The sequence below is a fragment of the Aythya fuligula genome, chromosome 3 (genome assembly GCF_009819795.1).
Source record: "Aythya fuligula isolate bAytFul2 chromosome 3, bAytFul2.pri, whole genome shotgun sequence".
NCBI classification, from domain to species: domain Eukaryota; kingdom Metazoa; phylum Chordata; class Aves; order Anseriformes; family Anatidae; genus Aythya; species Aythya fuligula.
In genome coordinates, this window is record NC_045561.1 from 60,744,569 (window position 1) to 60,759,074 (window position 14,506).

The 14,506-nt window shown below is 39.6% G+C and overlaps 2 protein-coding genes across 3 annotated transcripts in view; one reads left to right on the forward strand and one right to left on the reverse strand.

Annotated features, from left to right (window-relative positions):
- The window catches only part of RARS2 (arginyl-tRNA synthetase 2, mitochondrial), a 40,253-nt gene extending 35,816 nt beyond the window's left edge, over window positions 1–4,437 (reverse strand). Inside the window, exons 1-3 of the mRNA XM_032184614.1 lie at window positions 4,379–4,437; window positions 3,778–3,851; window positions 3,032–3,137 (exon numbers count right to left, since the gene is read on the reverse strand). Coding sequence (XP_032040505.1) covers window positions 3,032–3,137; window positions 3,778–3,851; window positions 4,379–4,417 — 219 coding nt within the window. The 5' untranslated portion in view covers window positions 4,418–4,437. The remainder of the gene's footprint in view (window positions 1–3,031; window positions 3,138–3,777; window positions 3,852–4,378) is intronic.
- Window positions 4,438–4,530: 93 nt separating this feature from the next.
- Window positions 4,531–14,506, forward strand: part of ORC3 (origin recognition complex subunit 3) — a 35,232-nt gene continuing 25,256 nt past the window's right edge. For both annotated transcript variants that reach the window (XM_032185633.1, XM_032185635.1), the window contains exons 1-4: window positions 4,531–4,613; window positions 6,670–6,724; window positions 9,218–9,315; window positions 13,405–13,549. In XM_032185633.1, coding sequence (XP_032041524.1) covers window positions 4,590–4,613; window positions 6,670–6,724; window positions 9,218–9,315; window positions 13,405–13,549 — 322 coding nt within the window. In that variant the 5' untranslated portion in view covers window positions 4,531–4,589. The remainder of the gene's footprint in view (window positions 4,614–6,669; window positions 6,725–9,217; window positions 9,316–13,404; window positions 13,550–14,506) is intronic.

The window sequence follows — 14,506 nt, forward strand, 5'->3', positions numbered from 1 at the left end:
CTTGTGTCCAGGCTGTGTTAATTTATTTTGGCTACAAGCAGCAGATGATCTCTTTGTACACACAAAGGCTGAGATGCATTTGACGGCTTCACACAGTGTGTGTGACAACAACAACAACAAACAAAAGATCCATGTCTTAAAGAAAATCTGAGACAAGCTTTGGACTGCTGTTTCTCAAAGTTCCTGACTTGAACTACAATGCCTTGCAGCAGCCAGTGATATAAACTAAAGATGTTAAAGGTTTATATATTAAAGATTCCATTTACAATTTTCAGAAGGCTCATGTTTTGAAAATTCTGAAGCTGTAAGGAATGTATAAGCTCCTCTAATGTCAACCTCCTCTTTACACAGATTGTAGTCTCTTTACAGGTTGAGAGTTTTGGCTTCGTTTTCACTAAAGTAGCTTCCTTTCATAGGCAGGACATTTTCTCAAACAACAAAAACAAACAAGTTATCTTCTGTTGCTTTTTGTTTGTCTTATAACTTGGTCTTTGAAAGAGGCAAGCTACACATTCCTACTGAAGCACACCAGCACGAAGAAGAAATTCTATCCCCATTCTAGGTCTTGTAGTTAGACCCTACCTCAAACAGGAGTAATTACTGTTAGCCTGTAAGTTCTTTAACCTTAACAATCTCCAATAACAACAAATTCCATTGTTTATTCATAAGCTATGTGAAAGAAATATCTCTTTTATTGACTCTGAATTTCCTTCCTCTTTGTTTTACTGAAGGCCCATTTCACCCATGTTATGGGGCAGATATAAAACAGAAATTCCCACTGCACTTTCTCCATACTGTTTGTTCTGCTAAGTGTTTTCTACATCATCTGTCACTACCATCTCAGTGTTTTTTTCAACTCTTTAATATGAGAGCTTATTTGTCCTCTCCATAGCTGTATCAATTCTTCCAAGTACTTAACCATTCTTTAGTAACCAGATCGCCCCATGCCTACGGCTTGGATCAGAATGCTGTATCAGAATATCCTATAAAGGCATAAAAAGAAAAAAAGTTCCCTCTCAGCCAAGAACTAACAGTTGAAAGATGAAGCAAGAAGCAGCCACCCAAATAAAATCAAAAGCCAACAGAAACAAGACAATTAGAATCTTAATGACAGACAAATCTCAGCGTATCTTAGCATATTATGTTCCATTTGGCATCATGTTGCCTGATTATTTTGGCTACTTTAGTCAGTGGGAACTATTTCAGTCTCTTCTGCCTAACCTAAATATCTGTATTTCAAACATTGTGACCCATTTCCTCTTCAGTGACTAAGAGCATGCTATTGAAACTCGAGGTACTCTATCAACTTTTTTTTTTTTTTTTTTTATCATGACAAACACTGATCACTGCCTACATTTCTGTCTCACTGCTAATTTTTGATATTATGGTTATATTCTGCATATTTGTATTTCTATACTGCTTACCTTTGTGGATGACATGATCAGTCTAAACAAATCATAATAAATGCATTGCCTTTATCCAATATCCAACAAAAATGATTCTAAGAGATTAGAAGTTTTTTTTTTCTTTTTTTTTTTTTCCCCTCCTTTGGTTAACCAGCGTGGTGTATTCAATTTCTGAGCTTATATTGATGGTTTGCTCTTTTCTACTGTTACATCCGCTTTGCCGTGTAAAGATGTGAGGCTCGGTGGCCAAGATTTATTTAATGAGCCAGAACCAATAAAAGAGAAAGACACATTTGTAGCTTTCACATCACTGGTAACAGCAGTTGTTTTTAAAGTGACAGACCAGACACCAGGAAAAGAATCGCTACCATGATGTTACAGTCATGGGAACAGAATGCCCACAGAGGCTGTTAAATCCTTGGAGGCCTATAAAACCACAGTGGATTTCAAAAGTCTTGAGCAAACTCATCCAAAACCCCTCAATAACCCGCTTTGAGAAGGAGACTGGAACAAATCACTTCCTGAGGCCCTTTCCAACTTACATTATTCTATGATGCTAGATCATCTTAAAGTAGTTTCAGAACTTTTGGTTGTACATCTGTGCACCATCAGCTCTTCCTTTGCCTGAGACAGAATACATGTATTCATGTGTTACAAAAATGGGTCCAAAGTATGGTTCTCTTCAACATCTCAGCAGTGAAGTATGAAATGAGGAAATAGCTTAGCTTCTCAGTAACAAATTCTTTTATTTGTCCTTTTAAACTCCTGATCATATAGCAACCCTACTGATTCCCTCTCAAACTTATTATTTCTGAGGCAGATGAAGCATCTTTTTTACACTTTTATTATTTGATCTACTGCCTCTTTGCAGCTAACATTGTCACTACTTCTTAGTTTATACTCCTCTTCATCAGCACCAGTAGCAACTTCTTAGATTTTGAAGGATTTTTTTCATCTCTAATGATCCCTCAAAACCTAGCATCACCTTTCTGGTCCCTCTTTCAACTTTATACATACCAACTTCTCTGAAGTTTTCTTCTCTTCCGTGTACCTTTTGTTTCTTCAAGATTCATGTCACTTATGTATATCTTGTTTTGCCTGTTGCTTCTTTTTTATTACAGTAGTTAGCCTTAATGACTCAGCCACTGCAATTTCCCATGGCCTGAAATGGCCATGAAAACATTGCTGTTCTAAGAAACCTCAATTTCAAACAGTTAGTGAGAAGACTGGCCTGTTTGACCAACAGGTTAAGTTTCTTCATTGTGATTCTAGTGTTGGAGTTTGCCATCTTTGATTTCTCAGGCCACTACGTACTCAATTTTTTCCTCTAGTTTTGGTCAACACTACGGACCAAAGCAGAGCTTTTAGGCAGTGCTTCCTAACTCACAAACATGACTTACTCTCAAACTATTTTAAAACCACAATTTCACAAGAAACTTAACTAAAACTGCTCCTCTGATTACCTGTGAAGACTGTGTACAATGACAATGGGTGCAGTCATTACACTCCTCTGATCCAAAGAGATATATGAAGAAAGAATACCATTTACTTTACGATGCCTGTTACATCCCTAGTCTGTAAGTTCATTACTGTGTCAAATACATGAAATTAACATGTTAGCATACCTTCTCAGCTAGCTTCTGAGCTTGAAGCTGAAGATCTTGTGCTAAGCAATCACCAGAATGGTTTTCTAGAACAGAAGCAACAGAAAGCTGGAAATCAGCAACATGCCTGGAAAAAAAAAAAAAAAAAAAAAAAAAGGAACAGATGAAAATCAGGGAAAAAAGTGTTGAAATGATGTGGAGATTTGACAAATCCAAGCTGACTCTGCACTCTGCATATGGCAAGTCTAATTGGCAAGCATAACCCAGTCACTGGTACCCAAAAGTAAGCTACATTTAGAAAGCCGCAGTAGAAAGCTAAATATTACCTTTGCTCTAATACAACTGTAAAATACATATGGTAAAATAACCATTTCACAGTAAAAAAAATGTTATACTTATGAATAAAAGTAGTTTATCTGACAAAAATACTACACCTCTTAAGCATGACAGGGAAAAAATCTGTAACTTCACATTAGTTCTAAGCAGTTTCATATTTAGTTAATTTATTAATACTGAAACATTTACCATTCAAGTGGTGCATATTATTTATATGTTTGAAGCAATTATATTTGTATTGAGCTTGCTTCAAAAAACAGAGTGGTTTAATTAGATTTAGGTATCTTCTTATAATTGGACTGGTATATTAGCTTCGGTTTGCTTTTCTGTATTTCTATTTCCCTGAAGCCCTGTTAAGCCATTGCACTAACAAACACAACCAAAAATAATATAACATGACAAGATATTGTAAGATAAAGTGCAAACTCTACCGTTTTTTGGAGACAGGAACTGCAGATATGGACTTTATTAGTTTTTCTGGCGGCAGATCCAAAACTTTGGAAAGCTAAATTCGAAATAAAGAACAAAGTGGCTTAAGTGAAAAAGACCCAGGAGAAGTACTGCTCCCTGCTTATATACTTGTGAGGGATTTGAGGGATTTTCAAGTAAATTTCCTCTCAGGGGAAGGAAATAAATAATTATTTAGTACTTGAAAAAAGCTTGCTTTTTTCCAATTTGCAACGCAAACGCAGGGAATAGTAAAGAAACCTTATAAAAGGAAGAGGAAAAAAAATAAAAGACAAGACAAAACATCGCGTACAGGTCCTTTATTTCACAGGATAACGTTTATTTTATTTATTTAGTTATTTATTTTTATCCTCGAGCCCCTGCACGCCATGACCGGACTCCCTCCCACCCCCCCCCGGCCATTAGGGGTGGGCGGGCCAACGAAGCCCGCGCCGGTCCCCTTGGCAACCGGCCCTACCAACTGCCGGAGGGGGGGGGGGTCCGGCTAGAGGGCTCAAACCGGGCGGCTCCGTTTTCGGGGCAGCCCCGCTCCCGGTGACCGGAGGGCGGGTTGTGGAGGGTTACCTGGCTGGCGATGCTCCTCCGGAAGGCGCAGGCTGCCATGACCGGGCGGCGGGGCGGGAGGTCAGCGCCGCCCCTTGCCCCCGCCCGCCGTCTTTCGGCCCGCCCTGTCAGCGCCGCGCGGCCCCGCACTGCGCATGCGCCGTGGCCCCGTCCCCTCAGGGCCGCGCGGCCGTTACCTCACGGAGCCGTTAGCGGGGGGGGTGGGGGCGACATGAGCGCGGGCTCCGTCTCCAAGGTGAGGCGGCGGGGGGGGGGGGTGGCGTTTGCCGTCGTTTAAGCGTTAAATTTATGTGATTTTTATTATTATTTTTTTTATTATTTTTTGAAAGCTTAACGTTTGGTTCACGGCCAGGGGCGATAGCGAGGAGGCAGGGCGCCTCGGTTGAAATGTGTGAGGGCACCGCGCTGTGTGGTGTGGCGCTCGGCTGTGTCGCGGGCTGCAGCGCGCAGGGAAGTTTTTTTTTTTTACCTCAGGAAAAATCCTTCCCCTCGTGTTGTTTTCCACGGGACCCAGGCGTGTGTCTGCGTCCTTCGGTGTGGAAGTGGCCGTGCTTTCAGGGGGGCAGGGAGCTGCTTCCAAACAAAGTTAAAATTGAATTCAGATCGGGTGGGTTTCCCTTTTAAAAATGTTGCTTTTAAGGATTTGGGCAGTGAAGGGTACTTCTGTTGTGTCTTGTGTCTTAAATGTAATACTTGGTCATTTTACATGCTCATCTCTACTACATTGAATGAAAACCATTAAATAATATTTATATTTCATTAGACTTAAACATCGTTTCTTCTTATATCTATGCGCTTTATACAATTCTTTTCATAGAATCACAGAATGCTTTGGGTTGGAAGGGACCCCAAAGCCCACCCAGTCCCACCCCCTGCCATGGGCAGGGACACCTCCCACCAGCCCAGGTTGCCCAAAGCCCCATCCAGCCTGGCCTTGAGCACCTCCAGGGATGGGGCATCCACAGCTCCTCTGGGCAGCCTGTGCCAGGGCCTCATCATCCCCTGAGTAATTTGGGCCAATTCCAGCTGTCCTCTCAGGAATGACTGTGCTGACTTACTGTGTGTAATGCAGCGTAAATAAGCCTGTATCAAATATTTTTGTAGTGGAATTGTTCCACAGCATTTAGGGTATGGACGACACAGCTGGACAACTTTTGTCCAGCTATTTTTAAATGGTTTTTAATATACTTATTAAAATGAAAAGTATCCAAGAACTTCTCCAATTCCTAAGGCAGTTTTTCAGAAGGGGACAATATAGGTATCAGTGTTTGACTTTAGATCCTTATTTGAATCAGAAGGGAAATAATGTGTCCGAAGATACCCAAAAAACTAGTGTCTGTAATCAAAATTGAACATCTTTCTAGAGTTTTACTTTTATTAGATCATTCTTACGCTGGTGGCTGAACTGTCTCAGTTTAAGTTCAATAATCTTTGTTTATGCGAGCATCTCTGTGGGAAATACTGGATTGAATCAGTCTGTTTAAATACCTTGAACATTTGTGTTTTTGCTTCACTCTTGCTGTGGCATGAGAACCTTACAGCGAGAGCTGGGGACAGTGTACGATTGCTGGTATAAAGGAAATCACAAAAAGAAGATGAGTATTGATTTGGGAAGATGATGGGAGAAACTTCAGGTTTTCTACAGAAAAATGAAAAGCCTCCCAGAACTCAAAGCTTAATGCTTGCAGTTGATTTCATCCTTCTTGGTGATGGATCAGATCTAATTGTGAGATGACTTATATTTGGAGGACTTCTGTAGGCAGGGTTTTTATTTATCTGAACCTTTCCCAAGCATTTGTCATTCTGCTTTTATCCATCTTTACTTTTCTGAGTTGGGATGGACTTCTTGTCCTCTGCAGTTGCAGGGTGTCACTGGCTTTTGGATCACCTCTTCTGTGCATCCTAGTCTCTCGCTTTGTTTTGCTTTTAACTAAATCTGTATTGAGGAAACTATTGATGTGTCCCCAGGGAATCATTTCCTCTTAATTTTAAATCTATTGAATGAAGGTACATGAGGAGTTCAACGATTCCTCTCTCGCTGCTGTTCTAGCTGATAGATGAATTGAAGAACATAATGGAAGGGTAATAGAAGTTGTGCTGGAATACTGGTTCCGTTGCTTTTCTAGAATGAAACAGGACAATAAAAGCACAACTAATGGTATCCTTAAGACGCTGGCAATTTGGTTAAATTGGTGATGGAGCACTGCGATTAAAGAGAATAAAATGGCCTTAGGAGTCACAGTCAGATAGATGCTCGTTTTGAAGTTTATATTTTTCTTGTTATTCTCCAGGGCTGCTTTGTTTTTAAACCAAGTCCCAAGAAGAGAAAGGTGTCTCAAAAAACAGGTTAGTGCATTTTGATGTATGTTGCTGTGCTTTGGGAGGGTTAATCCTGGAAGCTTTGGTTCTGATTGAATTCTGTCATAGCTGTGTGAGGATTTCAGTTGCTCCTTGATGTCAGTATTTCCGAAAACTCATTTCTTCAGAAGTAGTAGGTTAGCATAAATGTTTTTTCATCTCCAACGATCAAGCATGTATAGCTGGCATTTGTCTTTGCTTTTTTTTTTTTTTTTTTTTTTTTTCCTATACTGCCATAAATTGTTAACTGACAAACCATCTATCTGAAGAGTCCGAATGAGCCACTTCTAAGCTATGGGAGTCAGAAATGATATCCCATTCATAATTCTTACCCTGTGTGGGTAGTTTTTCTTCTTTTCCTCAAACAACTTTGGCAGAAGCCATTTGTGAACACCTCTTGGCTTGTGTTCACTAACTTTTGTTGTTATATTTACGTTCTTTTCTCCAATCCGAAAGGCATGTATACAAGTCTCGGGGCATTTGAGGAAGACCAAATGGGACAGGCTCTTATTGGAGCCATAAATAAGGCCGCTCAAATAGTTGCTGTGTGAGAGTTGGTCAGGGAACTAATTGTTCGTATTCCCAAGTTAAACTTTTTCGGCAGGGACAGAGCTGTCAAGAAGTGTGACAGTTTGAAAATATATATTATAAAAAAAGTGGAGGGGAAAGTAATAAAGCTTTGGAAATCATCACAGGCTCCTTCATTACCAGAGGGACTTAAAACAGCACCTGCTTTAAAATTAATCTCAAATTATTTTTTTTTTCTGTGAGAGTTGGCACATCTGTGGCTCAGGGAACGAGAGGTAGGCAGATATAATCCAGTCTGTCATTTCAAGTCATTGCAAGATAAATAAACTAACAACCAAGACCTGTGCACTTAAGCCACACTGGAATTTTACCCTGTACTGAACAGTATGTTTTTGCAGGATTTATAAATCATGGTCGGAAAAATGTGTTGCTCCACTTAGCACGTACTTTGTCACAGAAAAATGAATTTGACTGGGCTGTTCTGAAAAGAGAAGCAGAAGGGAGCTAGTCTGACTGCTAACAGCAGTTGATTCAAATGGCGTTCTAAATAAACATGACTTTGATGTGCATATGTTGAGTTTGGAAGGCCAAACCTGACAAATGTGAAGTTTCAGGTGTGGTTGATATACTCTTGCACCTCACAAAGGCCTTCTGTGCACATTTGCACATGCATTTTGAGGTTTGGTAGTATAGAAAGAATTTTATTCTTTGATTATAATAACAGTGTGGTGGCTGGATGGTCTTTAACTCAAAGCCTGTGTCATCAAAGTGTGTTATGTCTTTAAGTGATTTTTCTTAGGGATACAAATGAGGTGTCTTTAGAAAAATTTAGATGTAATATTTAATGTTGCCTTGTAGCAAGCAACAGGTAACAATAGGCTGTTTGCTTCACCTTCAGCCTTTGTGTTCTTCCAGATAGCTTTTAAGGCTTCTCTAACATTACACCAGCTGGGAGTTAGGTGTGGGTATGCTGGGAGCAGGACAGTTCCAAAGCTGTGCCATTTTATTTTATGAAATGTAGACTGTGTGAAGGTGGGAGGGAAAACAAGAAAAAAGTAACTCAGAGGTTCTGTTCAGGCTGCTACTTTACTTTCATCGCTGTCCTTGTTGGGAAGCTGGTAGAGAGTTTCTGTACTCGTATCTGTCAGCTAGAGGAGCACCTGCGAAGCCAGATGCATTCAAAAATGTGCCAAGACATTGTGGTACTGAAAAGGTGCTGATTTTTGAAGGATTTGTGGCTTTTATGGCTCAGATTTTTTTTTTTTTCATTTTCTTCTTTGTAAACAGCTCACGTAGAAGTGAGAGGCAGCTTAGAGATAATTCAGAAATACAGGTTTGGTTTGTGCATAAAAGTTCTGCTGTGATAGTTATGGTAGTTAAGATTATGTATTTTTTTTAAAAAAAATCTGTGTTTCAAGTAACCTAACAGTCCTTTCCCAGAATACCTTTTTGTTTGTTTGGGAAGCTGGTATTGCTGCATCTTTCCAGGAAGACAGAAAGGATTTCTTATGCGTGTGTTCTTGCAAGCCTTTGTGATTTGTATCAGACCGTAATAGTGAAGGACCCACAAAACTTTCTGAAGCAAGAAAAATATATATTATATTATATATATGTATATACCTAATGTTTGTTTGTTTGTTTGTTTGTTTTTTTCCCCTGATTTTGCCTTTAGCTCATCTGGGACTTGAGGTAGAAGCCAGCTCTTTGACTGAAGCCTGTATAGTTGGGCAGTAGATTCTGCTTATTCTGTCACTTACTCTACCAGATACCAGCAGTTAATTAACTGGCTAAGAGAAAAGTCATCCTCCTTATACCTGTATAGATAGATATAACAGATACATCTATCTAGATATCTTTATCTATAGATCTTCTTGATTCAGTTGGGTACTTTGCTTTCTTCTCAAGAAAAAATGATTTGTTCTAATAATATTTGTGTTTCCCTTTGCTTTCTAGCTGACTACTTCAGGGAAGGAAACAGTGATGCAGAGGATAGCGAGTTACGGTTTGCTACTTGTCAGTCATTATGGAAACACGTGAAATTGGAAGCAGAGGTGAGTCTTGCACCTTATACTAAAGCATTTACAACACCACTGCTTGCTTCTTTGTTTTTGGAGGTCTCTTTTTACACACTTAAAGAACAATTTGTTAAAGCAATAAAAGGGCCAGAAATACTGACCAAGACTGAAATCCTTTTCTAGTGTACAAAAGTAAAAAAGTAAAAATAAAAAAATCCATCAGTTACACATTACTTCTTACCACAGAACGACATGCTTTTGATGCGTCAAGCTGCTTCTTCTAAGCTGTTTTAGCTAATTGACCTTCTTATTAATTCCTGGCATACTTTTTATTTTCTCTATTTCCAATTCTATTCTGTGTCTGCCAGCCCTCTGAGGACTTCAGGCTGCTTTTGACCTCAGTGTTACGGAACTCACAGCAGCCCAAGATTCACTGGATTTATGTGAATACAAGTGCATGGATGTCAAATAGTGAAACATAAGGCTGCAAGCTCAGTCTGTTGAGTTAGTACCCACAGTGTCAGTGGGTTTGTCTGGTGGGGATAGGAGTTAATTTCGTACTGAACTGTGGCCTCCTAATTGTTGTGTGGTGGATGGCATGCTGTTGTTGTGTCTGAGTAGCCAGCTGGCTTGTATTATAGCATGAATAATTGCTTCCGTACAGCAGGGATTTCCTCCTCTATTTGGTGTCAAGGATTCTGGGCAAGTATTCCGTATTCCTCTGCCTGCTATTGGGCATTAAACATTATGAGATTTTTTTTTCCCCGAGTTTGTTTTGGGATATACAGTAGGAGCCAGCTGGATGGAGCTTACGATCTGGACCCTTGGGCTGAACTCGTAAATTCCTCTAATTCTGTTTCTACTGTTCCATGATCCAGCTCTCTTGGACTTGTCAGCACACTTCTCAAACCGCAACAACCAGGGTGCGCAAAGCAGCGTGCAACACCGCAGTGCTGATCCCAGAGAACAGAAGCTTTGGGAGGTGTAGTTGGTATCATCCTGCTAGCTGCTTCAGCCCGACAGGTTAGCCACCAGCACTGGCAGAAACTGCCTTGTCAGTTACACAGTGAGGCTAGAGGGGCAATGACATCTGTAGTCACTTCTGGAAAACCTTTTCTTGTCTTCTTAATTTGGCACAGTGTTGTCAAGGCTTTTGAAATTATGCTTCTAGATAGCCAACAGTGGCTGCAGGATTTTCAACTTGATGAAGTGTTTTTTTTCCTAGTGCTCTGCAAATATTTGTCCAAGAGCAGCCAGCACAACCCATCATGGTAAAAGCCTCCCTTAACTACTTAGAAGCACAGAATCATTGCCATCTGGAAAATCATCATTCTTTCCTGTCCTAAATATTTCGCTGTTGGTGGCTTTTTTTTTTTTTTTTTTTTCTTTTTTTGAATGCTGCTAGGAGTTCACCAAATACTTTTGTCTCTTTTTTTCTCCTCTGGGTGGAAGACAGTTCATCTCTACATTGACAAATTGGCATCGGCCTTGCCTTAGTTTGCTTTACCCAACAACAGATTATCTGTAGTTATTTTTGATGCCATACATCAAATTTTCTTCACTAAGCTTCTGGGGTATCTGTTATGTTTTCTTACAGAATTTTGAATTTCTGTCCTTTTGTCCTGCTGTTGGAAAACTTGGAGGTGATAATTGTTTTTACTTAGATGTGACAATTCAGCTTAGAAGGGATCTTAGAAAGTTTCTAGTCCTTCAAAGTCTCTGAAGTGCTTCTCAAAGCAGCATCACTTTGTGAGGTCAGGCCAGGTAGGTGAGAGCTTTATCCAGTCAGGATTTTATTTTGCACTTGGAAGCCCTGGTGTAGCAAACCCAATCTGTGGTAGAATACCTGAGAAGTGTATGGCTTGCTGATTTGGACTTTTATTCTAGGGCACTAAGTAGTACTGCACTAAGGGTAGGATGTTCACTGAAGTGTTTGCCAGGATACCCGACATTTTTGTGTCATGCTATGTGCTTGTGTTGGTCTTTTTTCAGTTCTCTGAAACCTGTCTGAGGTGTTGAATGCTGACGTAGATTTGACCTCTAAGTACTTTGTTGTGGAACACTCTCGGCCTTTGTATGTCTATCACAAACTGTGCTGCAGTGGTGGCATTTGGTGATGACATCCTCTCAGGCTTCTCACAACATGAAAAGCTAGCAAAAATACGACAGGAATTATGCTCTTGTCCTTGTTTTTTTGTTTTTTTTTTTTGAATGTGAATTTTTGACCTCCTTTGTTCCGCTGTTGCAGGATATCCCGGGCTTGACCCCTGCTTTCAGCAGTGGTCATGCAAATATTCTTGTTATGATATATCTCATTGAGGGCTTTCAGAAACATTCTCTTCTTGTAAGGTCACAAATTTTAGGTGTTACACCAGAATCCAGGTTAGAAACACAAATCCCAAGTGCAGGGCTGTAACATGGTAATTTTAGCTCTAAGGTGCAAATAATAGTTTTCAGAGCACACGTGGCAAAACCTCGCTGGGTGTTAGTGTTGTAACAGGGATTGAATTGCCAGATCAATTTTTCAACTTTTTTTTCAATGTTTCCAGAGTAGTGTCATGCAAGTAAATGAGTTGGTCACTTGAGATGCAGAGCAGCCTAAAATACTTGGTGGAAAACTACCAGAATAGTGCAAATAATGAAGTTATTTTCACAAAAGACTGATGGATTTAAGAAAGCTAAGCAAATGTGTAGTGGTACGGCAAACTGAATTCGATCTTCACGAACGCACAGTGAAAAGAATAGTAGAAAGTGGAACTATGCAATGTGAGGACTCGGAATCTTATTAGATGGGCTTAGTGAAAACTTGTATGGTAATAATCAGAAGCTCAAGGCCTGATGGATTTTGAAGCAGAAGCTCTGATGATTGTTATGGGATGAATGGTAATGGAGAAGCTCTTATGATACTGTTATAAACTGATGGCATAAACTGTACTTTTTGAAATGTTACAGTTTTTTCTCAGTTGCCATAGAATTTACCTGGTGTGAGCTCAGAGACAGACAATCAACGTCAAAAAGACAGAAGAATAGTTTTGAATAAGTAGAGGGTGAGAAGATGAAGACTATTTTGCATGTGTTTTGTCAGTTTATCAGTCCTTTATGAAGTGTGCAGTAGGAACTCTTCTCTGTCATAGAAACGGAGCTCAGGTTTTTGAGGAGGCATCATATTCCACATCCTGGAGATGTGTTCGTAACTCTTTTGGTAGCTGCCTCAGCAATACTGCCAGAGACAACCTTTGTGGCTCCTTTTAAAATCAAGTTCACAGCGGGGTGTGTCACTTCTTGTTCCTAAGAAATCTCAATCATGATTTTATTGGGAATAGGGGCTTAATTTTCATCAGCCTTCTAGAGTATGTCCTGATAATTCTAAACTTCAGAGCATGTTTTTGGCTCTTCTAGCAGAAGGGATATTGTGGATTAGAGACAGATTTTCAAAGGCACATACATAATAAAAGAAACACAAAATGTTTCTAGTATATATCTGCATTTAAAAGTTGTTTTTTTTTTTTCCCACTGCCCATCTCTCACCTTGCAGTATATTCTGGTATGAAGATCATCCTGAAGGGCAAAAGACAGTGAAGCAAATGAGGCAGTTGCATGGTTTAGTATTTATTTATTTTTTTATGTAATGCTTTGTTTCATCATTTCTTTTTTTTCCCTTCAATTTGAATTAAATTTGAAGGACCTGATTGTTAGTTCTCATACGGATCTCTCAGAAGAGAACTTATGGGAGTTTTTTTAACCTAGGAGGGAATAATAGAAGTTTTTATAAACATTCGTTATATTCATTATATTTATTCCTTCTGTGTCACTTCTGCTTTGCCTGTGTATTTTTGTCTCCTTTAAAGCCTGTGGTGTTGTAACAGTTAAGCTCATTTGCTGTACAGGTTATTGTTGAGACATTAGACCAGAAGTTCCAAGATGGGAAATGTCTGTGTTTTTCACATAGTGAATACACTGGCATGTTTTTAATTAAAAACAAACAAACAAAAAACCCACTAGTGTTACATCAGATTTTGCACTGGAGTTTTGAGGATTCAATCCAATGCAGGGAAAGGGTAGGAAAATTAAGATATACTGGTGTTTCCACATTTCTATAAATAAAAACTCTCTGCTTCTTTACAGCAAATAGAGGAAGATTTGAATAAGCAGTTATTTGATAACCTCGTGAGTTTTTTGAGGCGGTCTCATTCCGAGTTCCAGGAGAAGACAACAGAATGGAATTGTCGGATGAAGTCCAGAGAAATCCCTACTGCGGCTCTTGTCTTAGGTAACTTTTTAAAGATGCATTCTGTTATATCCATTTGTTCTCATACAGAGGCTTAAAATTGATACAGAGATCAAAGAAATTGTATTGCTGATTTCCAGCAATTAGTGTGAGCAACATCAGCTTTCAGAAATGTTAACAGAAGAGATTGGGCTGGGAGAAGGAAGCAAGATTTGACCTGCTTGCCTTTTGTCTGTGTACACAGTCACGCAGTAAGGAACACCTTCCTTTAAGGTGTGTCTTAGACAACTGGCCATTCATGATCCCTCCCTCCCTCCTCCCCTGCCGATACCACAGAGATGCTTTGATTCTGTCCTCTTTTTTGGCACTAATTTCTTTGGTGGTTTCTGTGACTAACGATGGGATTATACAGCCTGTTTTTCTGATAACTGTTAAAGAGTTGATTCTTGCAGTGCATCTTTTCATGTAGTCTTCTACATGAAAAGCATTATCTTGGAAAAGGAGCAGAAGGTGAGAAAAATAGCTGAAGGTTTTAGTACTGAAAGTAGCAGAGGTCAGAAGTCTTTTTTTTTTTTTTTTTTTTTTTTTTTGCTTCAAATTTTTATAACTAAACCTGAACCGGGTGCAAGACAACCTGATTATATTTTTACTGGATCATGTTAGGTAACCTAAAATTAGGCCTGCGCTGCAGAATTACCATGTGAACACTAACAGAGCCTGGAAGGTTAGTCTGCTTTTGTAGGTAGCAGAAAGTTCCTGCTTTGAATATTTCTGTGGAAGAAGCTGTGAATTGCCCTCTGGAGAGACTTTTTCTTTCTTTGTTTGACTAAGAATGTTCACAAAGGCAGTAAAAGTTGAGTAGTTCATAATAAATTCAGAATGTGTTTCACTGAAACTCAGTAATTCCTCCCCTTACATAAGCCTCGTGAGGATCCAGGTCTCAGGTGTCTGCACTGCTGCTTTTCTAGAGAAAGCAAATTTCATCTTTTTGTCTGCGGT